Below are 22841 nucleotides of genomic sequence, written 5' to 3'. Positions count from 1 at the left end.
TTCTGTTGCGAGTTAGTCATTAATATGTTAAATCTTTGTACAAACTTTAAAGACCGCGTATCTTTTAATCTTTTGGAATTTTAAGACAATGTTGTAATTCAGAACGATAAATATATAAGTTCATCTAACTTTAAAAACAGGTTCTGAAAGGTATAACTTAACGGTTTTCATTAAAAGTTATCTAAAATTGCTTTAATCAAAAATTAAAAAAAAATGTTCAAAGCGATAAGTCAGCTAATATGATGTACAAATTGAAATATTTCTGTTTCTATATAAATCAGCAACTTAAATGACAATGGCATTTTGGAAGAAAATATCAGAAGTGTTTTGTATACACAACATATCAGAATCGTTTTTATTGCACTTTTAGACTTATATGTCAAAATAATTCTACTTAGGAAAACAGTTTATGGAATTATTTTCCATGAGGCGTTCAAATAAAAAACAAACAAACAAAAAAACAAGCAAACAAAAACAACAAACAAACAAACGAGGAAATATTGTGATTTTTTTTTACATTTAACGTCCACAATTCTTAATTCACAATCCGAAATTGCTTAGAAAAAAAAACAGTTACACTAAAATTTCTTATATTTTTAGTTTAGAAGTAAAACTATACAAAAAATAAATTAGTGAAATTACTAAGTGCAAGAACTTTAATCTGACATCCTTTAAAAAGTAACCAAGTGTAAAACTAAAACGAACATGAAAGGGAAACTTGAAACTAAATCTATTTGTTTGAACAAAAATGCTTAAAAATTTAACAACGAACAAAATGTGATTCCCAGTGGAGGACTTTTTACAGAGATAAGTCAATTAAACATGTTATAAGGTATTGATTAGTAAACAATACGACCTGTGCGATCAAATAATGAGTGTCGTCTGCGCAGATCATTTTGTATCTGGATCTGAGAAGGATGGCATGTCTCTGTCATATTTTTATGTTGATTATATTGTTGAAAACTGGATATTCATATAACTGCAGTTATTTTTTCAAATTGATTCAAAATGACAAAATGTAAGTGAAAATTTATTATATCTCTAATTGATGAACAATGATTTCAAAAAAATATTTGTGTATATATTTGTGCTAAAGGCATTGTAAAATTGTAAAGCAAATAAAATAATACATATTTTATAATAAACTTATTTGGTTGTGTTACTTAAAGTTTCTGTGAATTATGTTCATACATACAAAATAAATATAAAATTCTGACAAATTCATTATACATGTAATTTTGAGCTGTTACTTTATAATTTGATTACTTGGAGACAAGAGGCCTGGAAATAAACTTATTTTATTTATATTTGAAGTCTTTGTTTCATTTACTCTTTACCTTAAAGTGTCAAGTTCCTTGTGGTCGAACAAAATACATAATCACTGAGTAAATGCATTAATATGATTCATTTGATTATATTAAAAAGTTACTATGTTTAAAAGAACACTTATTGAATAATTTTACAATAACTTTATACGTAAGTGAAATTAATATATCTAAGTAAATAATTTGTGTTTTCTCTCCACAGCGTCTTGCATAATGCCACAGATAAAGAAGTGGAATCGTTACATGCATGTTTATTGGATGAAACGCTTGTACTTAGATTGTAAGAATTTTTAAATGTATTTTTATTTTGATGTTATATTCTCAAAAAGCAGTATATAATTTAGGATCAAATACTATCGTTTAGATCTACAGTCGTATAGAAATGAGCAAATTTTGTTTCTGTTGGCGTCATAGCAAACAATGTGTTATATTTTCATGCTGTTAACTTTATTATTTATAACAATTAAAGTCAAAACTAATAATTTTTAAACTTACCGAATTTACTAAACATGCACTACAGATTTTGTTTATTTAAAATTCGCCTGTTTATGTTTTAAGGGAACCTTGTTTTTATATAAAATAATGTGGAACTCAAAATAATCTTTGTATGCAGTTTTTAGAAATGAGTTTGTGTTATGGTTTGTTTGATAATATAAATCCAGCTAGAAAAGACAATACAGTCGACAACACTTATAACGAACTCGCTTATAACGAATTATCGTTAATAGCGAACTAAACCTGAGATCCCCAGCCGATTCCTCCTTCATTTTATATTAAATCACAATATAATACGCTTAATACGTAGTCGCTTACCACTTGCCCCTCACAGCTGTGGGTTCGAATCCCGACAGGGACTTTGGATTCTCTCATGTGAGGAAGCTATCCAGCTAGCTTACGGAACGTTGGTGGTTCTACTCAGGTGCCCGTTCGTGCCTGAAAAAATGCACGTAGGGGCACCTGAGGTCTTCCTCCACCAGTAAAGCTGGAATGTCGCCAAATGACCTATACTGTGTCGGTGTGACGTAAATCACAAATCAAACAACAAACGTTGTCGCTTAAAACGAATTTTCGGCTATAGCGAACCATTTTTCAAGCCCAAAACGGCGAAAAGCATCTCAATTTCCTCGGTTAAAACAAACTGTTATTATTGAAATATCGGGATGCGCTCGATTAAGATCAGTACATGTATACCGCTATCCGATAATTATTTAATCGAGTGCTTGCACAGGCAAGTTATGGCTTTAGGGAATAAAGATTTTTATATAATTTCTAACAACATAATTTCTACTTGTTACGGTAAGTTTGTATTTCGCACCTTCATTTGATATATTGCTGTGAATATCCGATAATTATCAAATAATCGATTTCTTGTATGAATATTAACCAAACAATAACAAACAAATAACAAAAGAATACAAAATGTAAGCACTTTATAGACAAGTACTACATTAATCTAGTCAATATACCCTAAAATGAGGGTCAACCTAGAACTAATTGCAAAAATTGTTTTTCTGAAACTATTATGTATGTACATTAATCCATAAAAAGTCCCGAACTTTTGCTGTTGCTATTGCTGAGAAAATGATGCTTGAATACATGTACATAATCTATTGTTCAATAAAATGTCCCGCGTTAAATTACCGATGCCGTAAAATACCGATTTCACCGGTGACCAATGATAGGTCTGACTTTTTCACGGAAAATTGGCCCTCAACTCCGCAACTTGTCGCTACTTCGCTAATATTTAATATTTCTCATTTGTAACAGGTTAATCCAACAAAGCAAGTTAACATTAGATACCTTGGTTTTTGCATTGCCTGACAGGGTCAGAAAAACATTAAGTGTTTTGTAAGTATGCTACATTTTTTCATATCAATATTTTCTTTAAGTTTTAGCTTTATATTTTTTATGTCCTGTACCTGAAACAGGAACCAGTTATTTATAACCTTTTACCTAAAAAAATAGGGGAACAATTAAAAATCAAAACAAATAATTATTTTATATGGATTTTATAGGAGTATCTTGATTTGGAACGTGTATTTGACACGAGCATGTGATCCGTTAAATTGTACATTAGAGCCAAATACATATAATAGATAAAGACACTCCTTTAACAACCCATTTATTATATAATTTGTCGAATGAATTCAAACTGCATTATCAACCGAAACAAATTTGGTACAAGCAAGAATGATACAGCTTTTTACAGTCGTATTTGCGCATATGACACATGCATCAAATGCACGAACATGTATATAATAGCAAAGTCGTCGAATCGTATGAAATGTACTATTTGAAATGTCATTACTCACTTAAAATTTTAGTTTGTACGTGTTTAATTGTCAAATGACAACGGAATTTTGAGCCAGGGGCATAGAATTTGAGTTTGGAATAACACGTGCCCTTGGTTGGAAAATCATTAGTGAAAAAAGTCATGCATTACAATATGTTAGTTTTCAATTATGGATTCACCTCTTTGATTATTTTCCAATTGCTTAAATCTTTTCTTTAGTACATTTTAATAATGCAAATGACAGAATTGATATGATAAACGTTGAGTTACTCGTTATGCAGTCAATCTCACGTCACAAAAACAAAGAACAATGCATTATAAATAAATTTAAAAGTTATGTTTTTAAGAAATAAAAGAGATTATTGAGTGAAGTGTATATCGTTTATGTTTCGATTTTTTCCTCTTGAATCCAAAGGATAATTACCAACAGCGAAGTGAGGAAAGTGCCAGGAGATGTGCTTTCGAATTTAACAAGTTTAAACAGCATGTAAGTAGATAATTTATAAGATGTTTGATATAATGTTATATTAAGGAAACAGATTAAAATGGTTCAGTTTACCTTATAAGTGCATGACAATTTAACATTAGACAGTCTCAAAATTGTTGGCCATACTTGGAAGCCGTTAATTATGCTTTAAATTATTTTGTCCTGAAATGAAATGTAGGATAATGTTTTTTGAGTTTCATGTAAACATTCAGTGTGTAGCAATATGTCTTTTTTCTTTGTAATTCAAGAGATTTTGCTTGCAACAGAATATCTGAAATGGAACAAAATGCTTTCCAAGATATGGACAAGGTGTCGTCAATGTAAGTACATTGTATTTTCTATTCATGCAATTAAATAAAAAATATTTTAATAAGTATTAAACATTTAAATATATAATAAATGTTTTTGTTTCGATTATTATTTAGTAAAATGTCAAAGTAATTTTACCATTTTACCATGAAATAATTTTGAGATCATTAATTCATAAAGCTATTTGCATGTTTCCGTTCAAATAAACTTCGGCCACTTTGCTTTCCTTTTCATACAATTATTGAAAAAAATATATTAAATAACAATAAGTTTATCATTTCGATATAGAGATTTGTCTTTCAACAACTTGACTAAAATATCAGCGAGAACCTTCATCAATTTACCTAATTTGATGGAACTGTAAGTTTTTTATTTTACATATTGACTTTTTTTAATCATACCATCAAATTAAAGATCTTAGTTTTCAAAATGCATTGCTATATTTTAGCCAAACTTGAATAAGTCTGATAAATAAGACGACGATTAGGTTATTTATTTTAGTGAGTTTCGGAGGCTGACCAGGTGCTATATTGGCTACATAGGTTTTTCATTTTATACAGACGCGCTCACTCAACAGCTTATTAAATGACATAAATGTTTGTTAAAATTAGATTATCGTCATGCCTTTTCATATCTTATGTTTTAAAGTGTTTTCCATTAAATTGTTTTATCACACTTAACCATCTTCAATTCAGCTATGAAAGCATGTAGCTAGACTTGGTATAAGAATAATAAAAAGTTAGATTATAACCATGCTTTTTATATCTTTTGTTCTAAAGATTTTGTATTAAAACAGTTTATCATCTTAAATTCATTTATTCGTCATCGTTAATAAAGCATGTAGCTAGACAAGGTGTAAGAATAATAAAAAGTTAAATTATCGCCATTCCTTTATATTTCTTCTGTTCTAAAGATAATCTGATAAATTGCTTTAAATCATCCTAAATTCATTTCTGAAAGCTTGAAGCTAGACTAGGGGTAAGAATTATGAAAAATTCTTGAAGTTTCACTATGCCAGAGATCTCATACATGCATCGTGATTGTCTTTCTACGAACGAATCTTTTTGTTGTCTTGCAGCAAACTGAATGGGAATAATCTCGCTTTTATCTCGCCAGATGCGTTCAGCAACGTACCTGAACTTGATGTTGTGTAAGTATTGAGCAAATGTTTCCTTCGAATGTAAGGAAAAACTGTTGAGCATAACATTTATTCTGTTCATTTAATGTCATTTTGCTTGTCCTATATGTAAAGTTGGGAAATTGAAATAAAATGATACAATTTATCAAAGGGTATAAGTATTGCTACATCATGACACTATGTATTTCATTATTATGAGCATTCACCACACGTATACCATTTCTTGTGTTTTGCTTTTCAATTTAGGACATTGTTTGTACCATATCTGCAATAATGTCTAAATGAACATTTTTGTAAAACGAACTTTGCATATACAAACTATTTTGATGATGTTTAGCTTAACGAAAAAGGAAATGATGTTTTATTAACTTTTGTATAAACAAATATAATTAATACATAAATATTATGACAAAATATTTTTTTTGTCTATCAAGGTTATTTAGTGTTAACAATAGTGATGTACAAATGAAAAAAATCTCTCCAAGATGCAAACACGTTCATGTTCTTATAGATAGACACGTCAAACGACTTTTTAAATAATATTTCTTTAGAAACATTATTTAAGTAATTATTATAAGAACAATAAAGTGAGTTGGTCCATAAAGGGAAGGTCTGTTATACCATAAATTAAGATGACAGTATTAAGAATCATGCGTGACAACAAACCATAAAAATATGGGTATTGTTGGTAAATGTGAGACATATGTTCTGATATAACACAACGATTTTTCATATTTCACATACCGGTAATTGCCTGTTCTAGAACAAAGTATTATTACTCGTTATATAAATGTTCATACTAAATAACCTAGAACTTTTTCAATATTTATTTTCAAGAACAAGAAATATTTTATATAAGAATGAACATGTGTCCAGTGTAGACCAATTTATCTTAAAACTTTATAATACAAATATCAAATAAACAATAATTGCAATCTTTAGAATGGAAATGAACAATTCATTTTACAAAAAACAACACCTTTAAAATTAATATACGAAAGATAACTACCGTTTTTAAGTAATACTATGATAAACGTGTCGATTATAAAATAACGGGAAGAAAGGATTAAAACTATACTATTTTCTTTTCATTACAGATACCTCGACAATAATGAACTGCAAGACATCCCTTATGATGCCTTCAAAAATTCTCCAATAGAGTACTGGTAAATAGTTTTTAACCGCAAATACAGTGTCCACTAAATCACATATTTCTGAAATTAGAAAAACATATTTTGGAATAAACAAGTAAAACTCGCTTGGTTTTTGTACAAATTCAAACTACATGAATAAGCCCTTTTCTGTATGTTTTGTACTGGTTTGTTTTAGGCATATTGCTTCCAACAATATAGAAGAAATATCTTCACAGATTGGCCAGTTTGCCAATCTCGTTAGTATGTAAGTAGTTTTAGCATTTCTAAATAAATACATATTTTAGGCATGTATATTTTACATTTCATTTTTAAAACTGGATATATTAGGTAGAATAAGTAGAAATTTGATAAAGTTAGTTTTGGTTTTATAAATGTTTTCGAATTCTTAATATGAGGATATTGCTTTAAATCACAAATACATCTATCATCCTTGCAATTAATTCTCTGTATATAGTTAATCCATCGTATAAAATTATATAGAAATAAAACTGAGTTTATATTTATAATATAAGCATACTAACTTATTTGTCGTGCTCTACAATGAGATGTATGTTGCTCCTTTGTCATTACGCTTATTTCACTTTTCTAACTTGATGCTGAATGTTTTGAATTTAATACAGCGATGTCAGCGGAAATAATCTAAAGACTGTTAGTTGGCAGTTGTCGACATTACAGCATCTGGAAAGGCTGTAAGTAAAATTTAATATTTAATAGGAAAATTCGTTTAATAAATATATTCTGCCTTTAAATACATGTTTGGAATGTAAGTATGTACGTAGTATATAAGTGAAATGAACCTTGTATATTTACTTACAAAAACCGCGAAATTGAGCAATGTAAATCAAAATTGACTTTAGTATAGTAAATTACATTCTTTTCAAGGTAAGTTTTAAAACATTACCATCGAATCAAAGTACGCAAATTTATTCTCAAATTATCAAAGGAATGAGCTTGATATAAAGATTTTATTTTTGACAATACTACGTAAATAATTAATATTTCTTTCATTATTGATTGCCATCTGAACATGATGACAAAAATAAAATTAGAATGTTTTCACAAATTTCATCACCTAAATAACTTTTATTCTTAAAGTACCATTATGCCCATCTAAGTGTAAGTGGAAAGTGTACATATAAAAGACAAAAAAACCTTCATTTTCCCACAATTATCTTCAATAATACATTTAGCTTCACAAAAGTATTCATAAACTTACGTGACCAACAAAATCTTCTATAAATATCCTTCCGTAGGTCAGTCTTTTTATATTTCAGCACTTTTTACATTTATCCTATTTTGTCATTGCAATCTTTTCAATTATATAGAAATAAACGACTCAACTTGACAGCGCAAAAAAGAGCATTATGTCACTTTTACGTATTACATGAAATAAGGCGAAGTTTTGTAATTTTTCCAACAGCTTTCTCAACGAGAACCATCTGACAACATTACCAGAAGAACTGACATGTCTAATTGTGAACAGATCTTTTCACATGTAAGATTACTTTGGTAGAAAAACATAATAGATTTACAAATTTACAAACATATGTATGTACACCGATAAATATACAATAAATTCTTCTTCCTGCATATTTGTGAAGAAAACAATATAAATATGTCGCATCAAATATAAGTTTAAACACATTTTTTTAGTTTGATTGTGTTGAAAACTATTAAACACTCTCGAATCTCGAATTAACCAGTAATAAGCAATGAATGTAAAGTTTGGTGGCAAGAAAACAACGGCTTGCTCCTTGCTGGGTCCGAACCCACGCGGTCAGCAATCCTTGGATTACTAGTCCGACGTGTTAACACCCGGTCATTCCTCCACCTAAAACCAAATATCAAGTATTGATCTTAATTCTGAAAATAAAAGGGTAATGTAATCTCAATTGGCCATAGCAAAAATACTTAAAACTTTTAATGTTGATTTTATATTAAAAGAATACAATTGTAATTTACGCATAACCATGTTGTCACCTTAATACTCTCATGTACCACTGATAATGATGCATATAATTTACAAGTTGGGTCTTGATTGCTATTTTGTTAAATTATTATATATTTTTTAGTGTATTAGAAAATAATCCATTACACTGCGACTGTGATCTTCTTTGGCTGATCATCATTCATCAGAACGGAATGTTGTTCGAGGATCTAAATTGCACAACACCTGAAAATATTAGCATGAATAGTTTTGTCACTACTGATGTTGTGTGTAAACAGGGAATAGATAGTTCAGGTAAAAGAAAATGCAAGACATGTTAGAAAGCATAGTCTTGCAATAAGAGATAAACTAAGTTTACAAAGGCAATGATTTATTCAGTGTAACCACTTACCCGGCTCGAAACGTTTTAGTTTCCAGATTTTGATACTGGGGAATAGTTTTTGTACCTTGTTACACTGTTTTATATACGAACGAGCACCTATGTTAAGCCGCAAACATGCTATAATTTTGCAAAAGATAGAAAGATAGAATATTTTTGAATTAAAATTGACAAAAACCATGATAGCATTAAAACGCATCATTAACAGCTTTAAAGATTTTAAGATTTAATTTTTATCATGTTCAGCTTGATAGATTCATCTCTGAAGAGTACCACCATTATATCGGAAAATAGATTATTAGACGGATATTTACAAGACACAATTGTTTTGAAATATTGCTCCAGAGCATAAATGTACAGTGAAGTATCGTCACCGTCATGGTGTATTATTGAAAACGCTTTCTTAGCTTCAAATGTTTAATTTTTAGTATCAAAATAGCTCATAAAGAGCTTCGACAATGAATTTGTTGTCCAATTTTATTGTATTTTTTGTTTGCAATAACCTGTTCAAAGTCAATCAAAATAAATTAATATTTAGTATCTACAACAGTTTAGAAAATATGTGACCAAATCATAAATATTTTATATTTCGTTTTAAACTTGTTTAACAAGTTGTGTACAAGTGTTCATGCTGTTCAAAAGTAGCCGAAAATAGCCTCTCGATTTGATATTTATTTATCATCTTTGATTTTAAATGTTTAAATCGCTATCTATTGAAAAAAAAGTCCGTTGAAGAATTGTGCCAAGTAATATTTCTATATTTCTTTATCTCTTGATCATCATTTAGTTCTGTCGTCCAATGACTACATTACTTGCGGAATGTTAGTAGTCATATTCTAATTTCTCAAAAATGACGTTAGAGTGGAAAATTCCCTCCATTTGATTAAAAGCGGCTACGAGTTTTGTACATACTTTTTCCCCGACTTTTGTCGATATTTTGCGATTTCATTACGGTTCGTACTCCTTTAAAAAACCTAATTTGTTGTATGGTTTAAGTTGTGGTGTATAGTTTCAGGTTTGACAGGCTACAAAATAGTTGCAGTCATATTGTCAGCTACTGTAGTCATCTGTGCATGCCTTGCAATTGTAGCACTGTTCTTATTCCGGACCCGCACGAAAGGGATCAAGAGACCAATCAGAGTATGATATTACATGTGTGGTTAAATACATACATTTTGTAGATGTTAGTTTTAAATTATAGATATTGCACCAAACAGAGAAATCAAAATATTCTTAGAATAAAGAAATTTTAAAGATATTGTATGTAGTCATAATTTGACGAAATAATTGTGTTTCACAAAATAAACATTTGATATGAAAGTTACTAAGCAAAGAATTGTATGTATAACTGTATGGTATGATTATAGACATTTGATTGAATAAAGATAAACAGAGTCCCTTAAGAACACCAAAAACTGCTTTTTTAAATGTTGGTGGCTCGTTCGATTAAGTCTGTTCAAAGACCGTACTAAAAAGTGCACGCTACCACCATCGCGCACACGCAATGGCTAATGCAGAATTTAGAATAATTAAGAATAAAAATTGACTAGTTTTGATTAAGAAACGTCCGCAGATTTGTTCATACGACGGTAAGCATAGCCACACACGACTTCAGGAGCCAGCATCATTACATATGATTGTGACACGTGATTATTGTCCATTTCTTTCAGATGATATTGAACGGCCAGTATTACAGACCAAGATCTGTTGCAGACATTGCTGCTGATTCCAACACTTTACAGTACACATCGTTTGAAGGATATGAAGTGCCGAAACTGGTAATATTTTTTGCTGTAATACGTTGTCTTTAGTCTTTAAAGACTATACTTTAGAACCATTTTTACACTATAAAGTTTTATTCTATTACATTTGCAAAATGATTGGACTCTTTCTTTTTAATTTCATATGTTTACATTTTAATATGCGAATAATATAAAACTAGAACTATCACTAAATGTGATTAATACCCCCACAAGACTGCTTCGGAAATGAGGATGTTACTAGTAACAGAATATCTTGTAAAAGAATTGAAATATAGAGTTATGCTTGTGGGCAATTAAAGATAGTTGTGGTTCTTGTATATTGCATTTCTTTTCAATGTGGTTGGCCATTGATGAAGTTTTATTGAATTACTCTGTAATAAGTCCAGAAAGACAAAGAAAAGGAACAAAGGGCAATAACTCTATAAATACTGAAGATGGAGTTATAGTTCTTGTGCACTGCACTTCCTCTTTTTGTGCTTGACCATTGTATGAAGTTGTTTTGAATTTCAACCAGTACGTTTTAAGTTATGCTCCAGACAAGGAAAAGTATCAAAGGGCAGTAACTCTGTATTTTGTCAAAATGGAGTTATGGCTCTTATGCACTGCACTTCCTTTTAATGTCCTTGACTACTGTATGAAGTATTGAATTCCAAACAGAAGTTTTCAAGTTATGCTCTGGACAAGGAAAAGTAACAAAGGGCAATAACTCTGTAATTTGTATGAAGTTATATTGAATTCCAACAATTAGTCTTCAAGTTATACTCCGGACAAAAGAAAGCAATGGAAAAGTAACAAAGGGCAATAACTCTGTAATTAGTCAAGATAGAGTTATGGTTCTTATGCACTGCACTTCCCCTTACTGTGTTTGACAATTGTAGTTGTTTTGAATTCCAACCAGTAATTTTCAAGTTATGCCCCGGACAAGGAAAAGTAACAAAGGCAATAACTCTGTAATTAGTCAAGATAGGGTTATGGTTCTTGTGCACTGCACTTCCTCTCAATGTGCTTGACCATTGTATGTAGTTATATTGAATTCCAACCATAAGTCTTCAAGTTATGGTCCGGACAAAAGAAAGCAATGGAAAAGTAACAAAGGGCAATAACTCTGTAGTTACTTTAGATAGAGTTATGGTTCTTGTGCACTGCACTTCCCCTTATTGTATTTGACAATTGTATGAAGTTGTTTTGAATTCCAACCAGTAGTGTTCAAGTTATGCCCCGGACAAGGAAAAGTAACAAAGGGCAGTAACTCTGTAATTAGTCAAGATAGAGTTATGGTTCTTGTGCACTGCACTTCCTCTCAATGTGCTTGACCATTGTATGTAGTTATATTGAATTCCAACCATTAGTCTTCAAGTTATGGTCCGGACAAAAGAAAGCAATGGAAAAGTAACAAAGGGCAATAACTCTGTAATTACTTTAGATAGAGTTATGGTTCTTGTGCACTGCACTTCCCCTTACTGTGTTTAACAATTGTATGAAGTTGTTTTGAATTCCAACCAGTAGTTTTCAAGTTATGCCCCGGACAAGGAAAAGTAACAAAGGGCAATAACTCTGTAATTAGTCAAGATAGAGTTATGGTTCTTGTGCACTGCACTTCCTCTCAATGTGCTTGACCATTGTATGAAGTTATATTGAATTCCAACCATTAGTCTTCAAGTTATGGTCCGGACAAGGAAAATGCAACGGACGTCTGGACCGACCGACCGACCGACCGACCGCCCGACCGACCAACCGACCACCGGGTTACTCCTATATACCCCCCCAAACTTCGTTTTTGGGGGTATAAAAAACAACAAAAGAAACACAACACTTACAACTTTGGGTTCGAATCTCGACAATGACTTTGGATTCTTTCATGTGAGGAAGCTACCTTGCGGAACGTCGGTGGTTCTACTCAGGTCCCCGTACGGGACTGAAATAATGCACGGAAGGGCCCCTGAGGTCTTACTCCACCATTCAAGCTGAAAAATTGCCATATGACCTATACTGTGAAAGTACCAGGTAAAACCCAACACAAAAAATTAAAAAAAAATCAAACCCTGACTTAAGCCATTGTTAAGGCCTTATACACCTGAGTTGTGGACATATAAATTTACAATGATTGTACAACTGTATGATGATTTTAAGAATAATTTAAACCGGTAGCATATATTGCATATTATGAATTTAGCAAATATAAAGGTTTTAATTAAATGCATAAGATTTTATACTGTAAGTCGCCCAGAATGACCACATAATTAAATTTCTTAAACTTCTCGCACTGATACATGTGGTATATTAATATTTAAGACAACTTGCCTTATCAATATAAATATTCCATCTTATGTTAAAAGAACACAAGCAATGGTGGATGCGTGGACAGTAAGCAATACGGTTCATTACGATTAGGCCAGTTAATTGGAAGAGGAGCTTTCGGCGATGTTTTTGAGGGCTTTGCCTCAGACATTGATAATGTGTGGAGGAAAGTTGCAGTGAAAAAAATGAGAGGTAGAAACAAAAAGATTCTTTAAATATATATTTTCTTTTGCTTAAACAAATAAACATTAAACATTATGTAGACAATACAATGATAAAAATTTGATAACAGTCTTTGATACGTTGTTTCCTGACACAATACATCAATACAAAACTTTTTACAGAACCAAAACGTTTGAGTGTCCTAATATCTTAAGCCTGGTTGATATAAGTATAAAAGATGTTTGAGTTTTATGTCGCAGGAAATGCAAGAATAGATGAATCGGAAACACTTGCTATAGAATATCGAAATTTATCCAACATTGGGAATCATCCAAATGTCATACAAATGTTCGGCACTGGAGAAATAAATGGTAACATATAGTCCATTTTGTTATTTGGATTTTTATAAACTTGTAGCATGGTAGAAATTCCACTTGATTTACGCTGCTTTTTACCAGAATTACTAATTTTCAGGAGGTTCTCTTTATCCATTTCTCACAATTTTATTTTTAGCTTCCTCTGTTAGTTTGATCCAACTTTACATTCTTCTGAACAATTAGACAAAATATTATCTAAACGTAATTGTAATTAACAAATGAGGTGTTTTGTTTTTCTTTTGTCAACACATTACAAGCAATATTGCATTAACCTGATTAAATGTCTTATTTGTATTTATCAGCCGATTTATATTCTGTAACCTCGTTTGAAACGGTAGGAATTATTGTTCTGTAACCTATTTCTTCAGGATCCATGATAATGGTATTGGAGTTTGCAGACAATGGTGACTTACTTGCTCATCTGAAAAAGTTGAATCAAGTCAATTCCAAAGTTATACAAAACCTGGACTCGTCTGAATGGAAAGCGTACTTGCAGAAATCACATCCTCGTATGTTTGTATATATGTGGCATATTGCCAAAGGCATGGACCATTTATCAAAATTACAGGTATTTTTTAAAATGTAGTTTGTTTTAGAATTTAAACCCGCTGAAATTAAAATTAAAAGATTCTGGCATCATTATTATGAAAGAAAACTTTTTAGAGTTATGGCTCAGATTGACAATTAATAATATATGTCGATTTTAAAATCTACTGGTAGAAATCCTTCGTGAAACTTATTTAATTTTATTAAATGTACAGACAACTTATTAGAACTTAATTGTTAGACTTAGTCAACGACCCTAGTTACAAGGGAATTCGGACCCCGAATTATAACAGTGACGTTATCATTTGTTTTGTAGCATATACTTATATTGTTTAAAATCCAAATACTGACATACATTTTGACGTGTTGACATTTATGTCTTTATTATGTTCCTATGATTTTAGATTATCCACAGGGACCTGGCGGCAAGAAATATACTTCTTACTTATGATCATGTGGCGAAAATATCCGACTTTGGATTATCACGGGACGTTTATGAGAACGGCTATTATTATCAATGTTCAAACGTAATTATCAACAGAACAATTTTGTAAAAGCATACACACTTTCTAAACTTTGTAAAAGATTTTTTTTTCTCACTCAGATATTTAAGGTCAGATTACTTGTATTCTTTAATCCACATTATGCACGTAAGGTTAATTAAAAACTTTTAAATGTTAAATCAGTAATAAATATATTTTTACCAGATGTTGACGATTATCTTGTTTCGAGTTCGAATATTGAATGTTTTGCTTCTGCCAAATAATAACGGGGAGAATTTGTATATATATAAAGTAACATTATGCTCATTATTTCGGTGTCAAAATAAGCTGAATTAGTAATAAAAGATTGACTGGTGATGGTGATTGACCAATAATTTATCATGAAACATCTTTGGGATAAAATATAAAAATTACCTGAGTTTTTAAAAAAAATGTCCAACTCTTTTAGAAAATCAAACGTGCTGACACATTTTATTTAAAACAGCATGCCTCCAGATTCATGCTTATTTTCATGAACATTTTGAGAATGTATTTGAATGTTTAATATTGTAAAAATAACAAAAGGAAGCAATTTACACATTATCAATGGCACTTGCAACCCACTTAAATTACCAAAAAGTGGTCAAAATATGCATAAATAGCGTTAGTAACGCAAATATAGTTGTAAATACTGAAAAATAAGTCATTAATCGCACATAACATGTAAAATATTACTTGAATCTCGAATCATTTAATTTTCCCTAAAATTTTAGTACATATTTCTCAAGTTTAATTTTATTGAAATATTTTTACTCATCTGGAGGCTGCAGCTTTAAAGGCTATTTACAGAAATGTCAATGGATCACGATGATTATTGATGATTTTTGCGTAGTTTTGAATACCATTTTGGCAAAATGTTATTTTACTTTGCCTATGCACACATCATTTACACTTTGATGGGCATAATGTCACTTTAAGAAATGACATGTTTTCATAAAGATATATAAAAAGTCAAACTTCAACACATTTGTGTTTTTAAACATGGTAGATGTTAAGGTTGCAAGCTTCTTTTTTCATTCACATTTATAAATAATATTTAGGGAAGGATGCCTTATAAATGGATGAGTCCTGAATCATTATCAAACGGAAGATACACCCCTAAAAGTGACATTTGGTCTTATGGGATTTTACTATGGGAAATTATGACATTAGGAGCTGGGCCATATCCTGGGATACCGCCGGATATGTTGCAGGAAATGTATAAACAGAACTACGTTATGCCGTCGCCACCTCTGTGTCCAGAAAATATGTAAGAACATAATCCTTATATTTACGATTAGAAATATTTCATAGGTATTATCAAAGCTATTTATTTATTAGTTATTTCACACCTTTCACTGTTGATAGTATTGATAATGTATGATCAATAATTTTCGAATGTGTTTAAAGTATTAATATTTTTATATTGACGATAGTAAAACCATTATTTGTATTACAATGTAATGCCAAAAAATATATTATATATTACTAATTTACGTTTAAAATATGATTTATCAATATTTTAAGTTGCTTAAAGATTTAATTTATTTGCGCGTATAATTTGATACAACAATACTTTAAGAAGCAAACATATTAACAAATTTACGTGTTAAATCTGATATTCAAATATGCTGAGTGCCAATATCACAATGATAGATATTTTTAACCTGTGAATGTAATCGGACAAAGGCTTCTTTGTTGTTAATATCATAAAATTAAACCTATTTATCAAACAAGAGCCATGTCAACATGGCTATCCCTGATGGCTGAAGTGATTACAGATTTGAAACCTATGTGAATACTGATGGCAGTAGTTACAAAGGGCAATAACTGAAAAATGCAGGGTATGTTATCATTCTTGTGTGCTGCACTCCTCCTCAATGAGATCCATCCATCTATGAAGTTTCAAGTTGATATCTCAAAGGCTTTTATAGTTATGCTCTGGACAAAATTAAGCATGAAAATTAACAAAGGGCAATAACTGAAAAATTAGGCAGGGTAAAGTTATCATTCTTGTGTGCTGCACTCCTCTTCTTTGAGATCTATCCACCTATGAAGTTTCATGTTGATATCTCAAAGGCTTTTTTAGTAATGCTCCGGACAAAAACTAAGCATGAAAAATAACAAAAGGCAATAATTGAAATATTGACTGACGGAGACGAAGTCATATTTTGAGTTTCAAGTGAATACCTTATATAGTAAATACTTAATGAGTTACTGTCTAGACAAAAAATAAGCATGAAAAGTAACAAAAGGCAATTACTGAAAAATTATGCCAGGTAGCTTTATCATTCTTGTGCATTGCACTCCTCCTCAATGAGATCTATCCACCTATGAAGTTTCAAGTTGATATCTCAAAGGCTTTTATAGTTATGCTCTGGACAAAAATTAAGCATGAAAAATAACAAAGGGCAATAACTGAAAAATTTTGCAGGATAGAGTTATCATTCTTGTGTGCTGCATTCCTCCTCAATGAGATCTATCCACCTATGAAGTTTCAAGTATATATCTCAAAGGCTTTTATAGTTATGCTCTGGACAAAAATTAAGCATGGAAAATAACAAAGGGCAATAACTCAAAATAACGAAGGGTAGAGTTATCATTATTGTGCACTGCACACCTACTGAGTGAGATCTATCCACCTATGAAGTTTCATATTGATATCTCAAAGGCTTTTTGAGTTATGCTCTGGACAAAAATTAAATTTGAAAAATAACAAAAGGGCAATAACTCAAAAAATATGCAGGGTAGAGTTATCATTCTTGTGCACTGCTCTCCTCCTCAATATGATCTATCCACCTATGAAGTTTCAAGTTGATGCCTCAAATTCTTTTGAGATAAGCCCCGGACAAAAAGTATGAAAAATAACAAAGGGCAAAAACTCAAAAATTATAAAGGGAAGAGTTATTATTCTTGCGCACAGCATTCCTCCTCAATAAGATCTATCCACCTATGAAGTTTCATGTTGACATCTCAAAGACTTTTTGAGTTATGCTCCACTCAGGTGAAAAATTAAGTATGAAAAAAAACAAAAAGAGAAATAACTAAAAAATTATGAAGGGAAAGAGTTATCATTCTTGTGCATTGCACACCTCCTGAGTGAAATCTATCAACCTATGAAGTGTCATGTTGATATCTCAAAGGCTTTTTGAGTTATGCTCTGGACAAAAATTAAGTTTGAAAAATAACAAAGGGCAATAACTCAAAAATTATGCATGGTAGAGTTATCATTCTTGTGCACTGCACTCCTCCTTAATATGATCTATCCACCTATGAAGTTTCAAGTTGCTACCTCAAATACTTTTTGAGATATGCTCCGGACAAAAATGTCGGACGGAAGGACGGACGGACGGAGACTATTTCTATATCCCCCGCCGCCTTTCGGCGAGGGATAATAAGATCGTTCGGCATAGAATATTATCTGATCTGTTCATTATGAATGGCTACTTTGCATTTGCAAATGTCCAATAAATCAAATTCACGATAATAAATTATTTATTAATTTACCCCATTTCAGATACAGTATTATGAAAGAGTGCTGGTCTTTTTTGCCCGAAAGACGACCTGAATTTTACGATTTACTCGACAAGTTGGACAAGTTTCTGCAAACAGTGGGAAATAAGGTTATTGTTGCTTTCAACAAGAGCAGTTTAGCTTAAATAATTTGTTGATCGTAAATATTCTTTAACGGCGGATAATAACAATTGTGTGTTTTAACTTAAATTAATAATAATGTATCTGCAAAATGTCTTATTGTATTTCATTATAATGTTTTATAATCAATAATCTACAACATAATCTATTGTGTTTTCTATTATTAAATATAAAATAAAGCCTATGAAGTATTTTGCTATCTTTACATTCTAACTAATTTTGATATGGGTTTGTTTCATATTACTTACATAATTTTACTTACTATTTGCGAACGTGCATATTTTGTTTTAGTTCTTTTTATTAGTGAAATGTTTGATATTCAATCAATATTTGATAATACCATGTATTTGTTGTAATTAAATGCCAGTAAATGTACATTTTAGGAGTCCTATAACACTGTGTAGAGACAAAGGAAATGGACGAAGTTTATCTTTTTGTTAGGAGTGTTCTATACTGGATATTGTGTCAGTTTTGTAAATAAACGTAAAAAATATTACGAAAGATCAAGATATAGATATGGATGTTATAGACGAATTGTGATATATCAAGATGAAATATATTATTTCTTTCATGATTTTGCGGACGAATGTTTTTACTGTAAATGTATTAAAGGTGGAATGAGGCGGAATGAGATTTATATTTGTGATATCACATGGACAGAATAATTATAATTGTGATAGACATTTCTCGTTTTTTTTTATATTCTTTGTGACTGTTTTAATACACATTATTCTAGTATTGTAGGCTAGAAATAGATGTATATTAATGCTGAAATAAATTGTTGATGTTGTTGTTGTTGATGCTGTTGTTGTTTTACATGACATTGCTTCAACTATACATAAATGCTGCACATTGTTCGTGAGACATCTTGTTTTATTAGTTTGTTTCATGACAATTTAAACTTTGATTAAATCTATAAAACCGGGACAATAGTATAACTATTGTGTCCAAAGTTTAAGTTAGTTTTGTGAAATTTCTTTCCCCAATCCTGTTTTGTTAAGTTACTGCTATTAGCACATAGTTATAAGATATATTAGACTGCTACTAACACTAACAAAAGGAGTCGTTTGTTGATTTTTGGGGGCTATGTCACGTCAACGTTGCCTTTACCTTTTAATCAAATTAATGTTCTCGTCTTTTTCGTGATGTTTGCTAATTGCACATTTGTTTCCCAAGGAATTAGATATATAACTTTATACGTTATTTCAATATATGTGTAACATTAGGTTCGTTTGGGTCATATTAACGTCACCCTGAAATGTTAACTGTTATATTGTTTTCATATTTAATCCATTTTATTTCATTGCGCGATTAAAGAAATAACGAAACGGTGTCCTATTATCCTTATTTTGCGACATTAATAAAAGGTTATCCGCGGAGTTTTGTTAAAGACACAAATACAATAGCAGACAGTAAACAGATGCCAAGTATATAAACGGCAAATGACGCTTCCAAAGACGTTTTATTTTCAAGCGTCATTGAAAAATGAATATTAAAAGAATACAAATAAACGACTCGCTACAAGTGAGAGCAGATTCAAAGGGACGGTACTGGAAAGTACAATTGTTACCGTTTATACCCCGCCTTAGGCATCCGGCTCAAGCAGAATAAGGGTACATTTTTAATTTGAAAACATACGCAGATGTGTCATACGGCAGAGCTGACGGTCCTACAAGAAGATAAGCGAATAATTTTATTACAATGCTATAGGTCAATATTAATTACCTCTCTTTTATCTATTCACTTGTGGAAGTTGAAAATTTATTAAATTATGAAAACGCTGACACAGATTTCTTACAAAAAATAAAATTTAACTCCTTCTACAAAAATATAAAAATGTGAATTATCTTCATGTACAATTACTGTTTTTGGCATTATTCAATTGACTCTTTTCTCTTAACCATTTTACCTGAAACCCTAGCAAATTTGTTCACAAAATATCAGGAAATAATTTACAAATTCAAAAAATCATTATATTCTTGTTTTAATTTGAAATTTGGCATCGTAATTGCAGAATTTTATTTCTAAAATGAGAAGATGGTTATATGTGCGTAATACATTACCAGAAGTCGGCAAAGTTTGAACACATAACTACGGTGGCACAAATGTGACATGTGTGTGCTTTTATTTATCTCGTGGCCACGAGATACTATGTCGTGGCCACGAGTTACTAAGTCGTGGCCACAAGTTACTAAGTCGTGGCCACGAGTTACTAAGTCGTGGCCACGAGATAGCTAAGTCGTGGCCACGAGTTACTATGTCGTGGCCACGAGTTACTAAGTCGTGGCCAAGAGTTAGCTTAGTCGTGACAACGAGATACTATGTCGTGGCCACGAGTTACTAAGTTGTGGCCACGAGTTCCTAAGTCGTGGCCACGAGTTACTAAGTCGTGGCCACGAGATAGCTAAGTTGTGGCCCCGAGATACTATGTCGTGACACGAGATAGCTAAGTCGTGGCCACGAGATAAATAACCAAGTGGCCACGAGTTACTAAGTCGTGGCCACGAGAAAGCTTAGTCGTGGCCACAACATACTATGTCGTGGTCACGAGTTACTAAGTCGTGGCCACGAGATAGCTAAGACGTGGCCACGAGATACTATGTCATGGCCACGAGTTACTAAGTCGTGGCCACGATATAGATAAGTCGTGGCCACGAGATACTATGTCGTGGCCACGAGTTACTAAGTCGTGGCCACGAGATAGCTAGGTCGTGGCCACGAGAAACTATGTCGTGGCCACGAGTTACTAAGTCGAGCCTACGACTTACTAAGTCGTGGCCATGAGTTTTTAAGTCGTGGCCACGAGATAGCTTAGTCGTGGCCACGAGATAAATAACCAATCAGATTACACAATTTATATGAATTTCCCTAATTAATAAGACATGTGCTATAGTACAAGGATGTCCCTACTTCACCAGCCTGTAAAAGTGCCATTTATACAACTTATTGACTGATCAATAATTTTACATTAGCGTCACTTTGACCCTGACTTTTGACCCAATGACCTCGAAATTTATAAGATGTCGTGGCCACGACCTAGTATCTCGTGGCCACGACTTAGCTATCTCGTGGCCACGACTTAGTAACTCGTTTGGCCACGACATAGTATCTCGTGGCCACGACTTAGTAACTAGTGGCAACGACATAGTATCTCGTGGCCACGAGATAAATAAAGACACACACATGTCACCTTTGTGCCACCGTACATCTGAGAATGTAATATACAGATTTTAGCGGTAGATGCTACTAGTCACTACTCAAACAAATGTTCAAAATCGATACAGTAGGGTAGATGGCTAAGACACTTTTCAAACATTTTCACAAGAAACAGGCAATCAGCGTGTGTGGGTTATGTGGTTTGATAGTTTGGTGTTTAAAATAAGGCAATTGTGCATAGTCAAAATCGTTCGGTGAATGTTGTTCAAATTTTTAAAACATGTGTCCTTAAATTATGCAACACAATTATGTTCCAAATTTGTCAAAACTGATAGTCTTCGTTAGGTGTATACTACCTTAGTTATTGTACGTGCACACTCATAAAAGTTGAATGAGGATTGCAAATATTTTGATGCTACCAGACCGAACTGTCTTCTTCTTGCAAGAGAAAATTTAATATATCAATTCAAAGACCTTGGTGTAAGTACAAATCATATCCACCGATATAAAGATTCTCAACAATAACCTACCTTACCGGATCCCTGTATATTATTGACAAAAAATACCAAATCGTAGTATTCATATCTGCCAAGCCTCGGATTCTGAAAAAGAAAGATACATTATGACAAAAAAGATCTAATCTTTATAGTACACACATTTTGACCTACGTTCATCAGTATCAAGACATTATGTGCATCATTAGCTTCTGACATACACTGAAAGACGGCGACGTAGCAAAATAAACCTTAAAATATTGATATATACATGTACATGCATGAACACAAATAATCTCATCGAAATTAACATTGAAATTAGGTAACCAGACTCTTTATTTTTATATTTTTAATTTTATTTTCTATGATTAATTAACGGAAATAAACGAATTGATGCGTTTGTATAGTCTGCAAATAATTATTCAAAGAGGGGTACTACTCGTTAGTCGTATAAAGCTATTAATGGAACTTCAAAACATAACTACATACATAATTCATAGAAATATACGAATACAACTAACTTTCATCTTTCATTTACATAACACAAAGGATGCTAAAGAACTTCTTTTAGAAGAAAGCACAACCATAGATAAAACAAACTAGAGTAGATTTGCCTTAGGTAACGATTATCAACACTATATTTTGTTAGAGGTAAATCTGGTCCAAAGCAATGCTAACAATTTTATAAAATGAATATCGCAGTGTTTATGTTTGGTGAAAAAAAAAAACAATAACAGTAAGAAATAGAGGATATTTGTTTGTTTGTGTGTAAGATGAAATTTTATTTCATCGAGGGCTTAAGAAGAGTATTCTCACGAGTGGCGTAGCCACGAGTGA

General features: G+C 31.7%; 1 protein-coding gene across 1 annotated transcript; it reads left to right on the top strand.

Annotated features, from left to right (window-relative positions):
* Positions 1-917: 917 nt before the first annotated feature.
* On the top strand, positions 918-18837 carry LOC132756059 (fibroblast growth factor receptor 4-like). Its single transcript, XM_060747035.1, has 21 exons — positions 918-1018; positions 1528-1605; positions 3093-3173; positions 4034-4105; positions 4354-4425; positions 4703-4774; positions 5493-5564; positions 6650-6718; positions 6882-6950; positions 7327-7395; positions 8127-8201; positions 8779-8948; positions 10043-10173; positions 10704-10811; positions 13133-13286; positions 13517-13627; positions 14002-14201; positions 14584-14706; positions 15762-15970; positions 18218-18323; positions 18738-18837. Exons 1-21 carry the CDS (start codon positions 918-920, stop codon positions 18756-18758), a joined length of 2163 nt encoding a protein of 720 aa, XP_060603018.1. The 3' UTR covers positions 18759-18837.
* The last annotated feature ends 4004 nt before the right edge of the window (positions 18838-22841 follow it).

The sequence above is a fragment of the Ruditapes philippinarum genome, unplaced genomic scaffold, assembly GCF_026571515.1.
Source record: "Ruditapes philippinarum isolate M1 unplaced genomic scaffold, ASM2657151v2 ctg149_1_1_1_1, whole genome shotgun sequence".
Taxonomy (NCBI): Eukaryota; Metazoa; Mollusca; class Bivalvia; order Venerida; family Veneridae; genus Ruditapes; species Ruditapes philippinarum.
This window is presented reverse-complemented; position numbering and strand designations above follow the sequence as displayed.

Excerpts from the sequence above, each read along its gene's own strand:
- LOC132756059 (XM_060747035.1), top strand. The coding sequence starts at position 918 with ATGGCATGTCTCTGTCATATTTTTATGTTGATTATATTGTTGAAAACT. Across the intron at positions 6,951-7,326 it reads TTTGCCAATCTCGTTAGTAT|CGATGTCAGCGGAAATAATC; the intron begins GTAAGTAGTTTT and ends AATTTAATACAG. Across the intron at positions 13,287-13,516 it reads TGCAGTGAAAAAAATGAGAG|GAAATGCAAGAATAGATGAA; the intron begins GTAGAAACAAAA and ends TTTATGTCGCAG.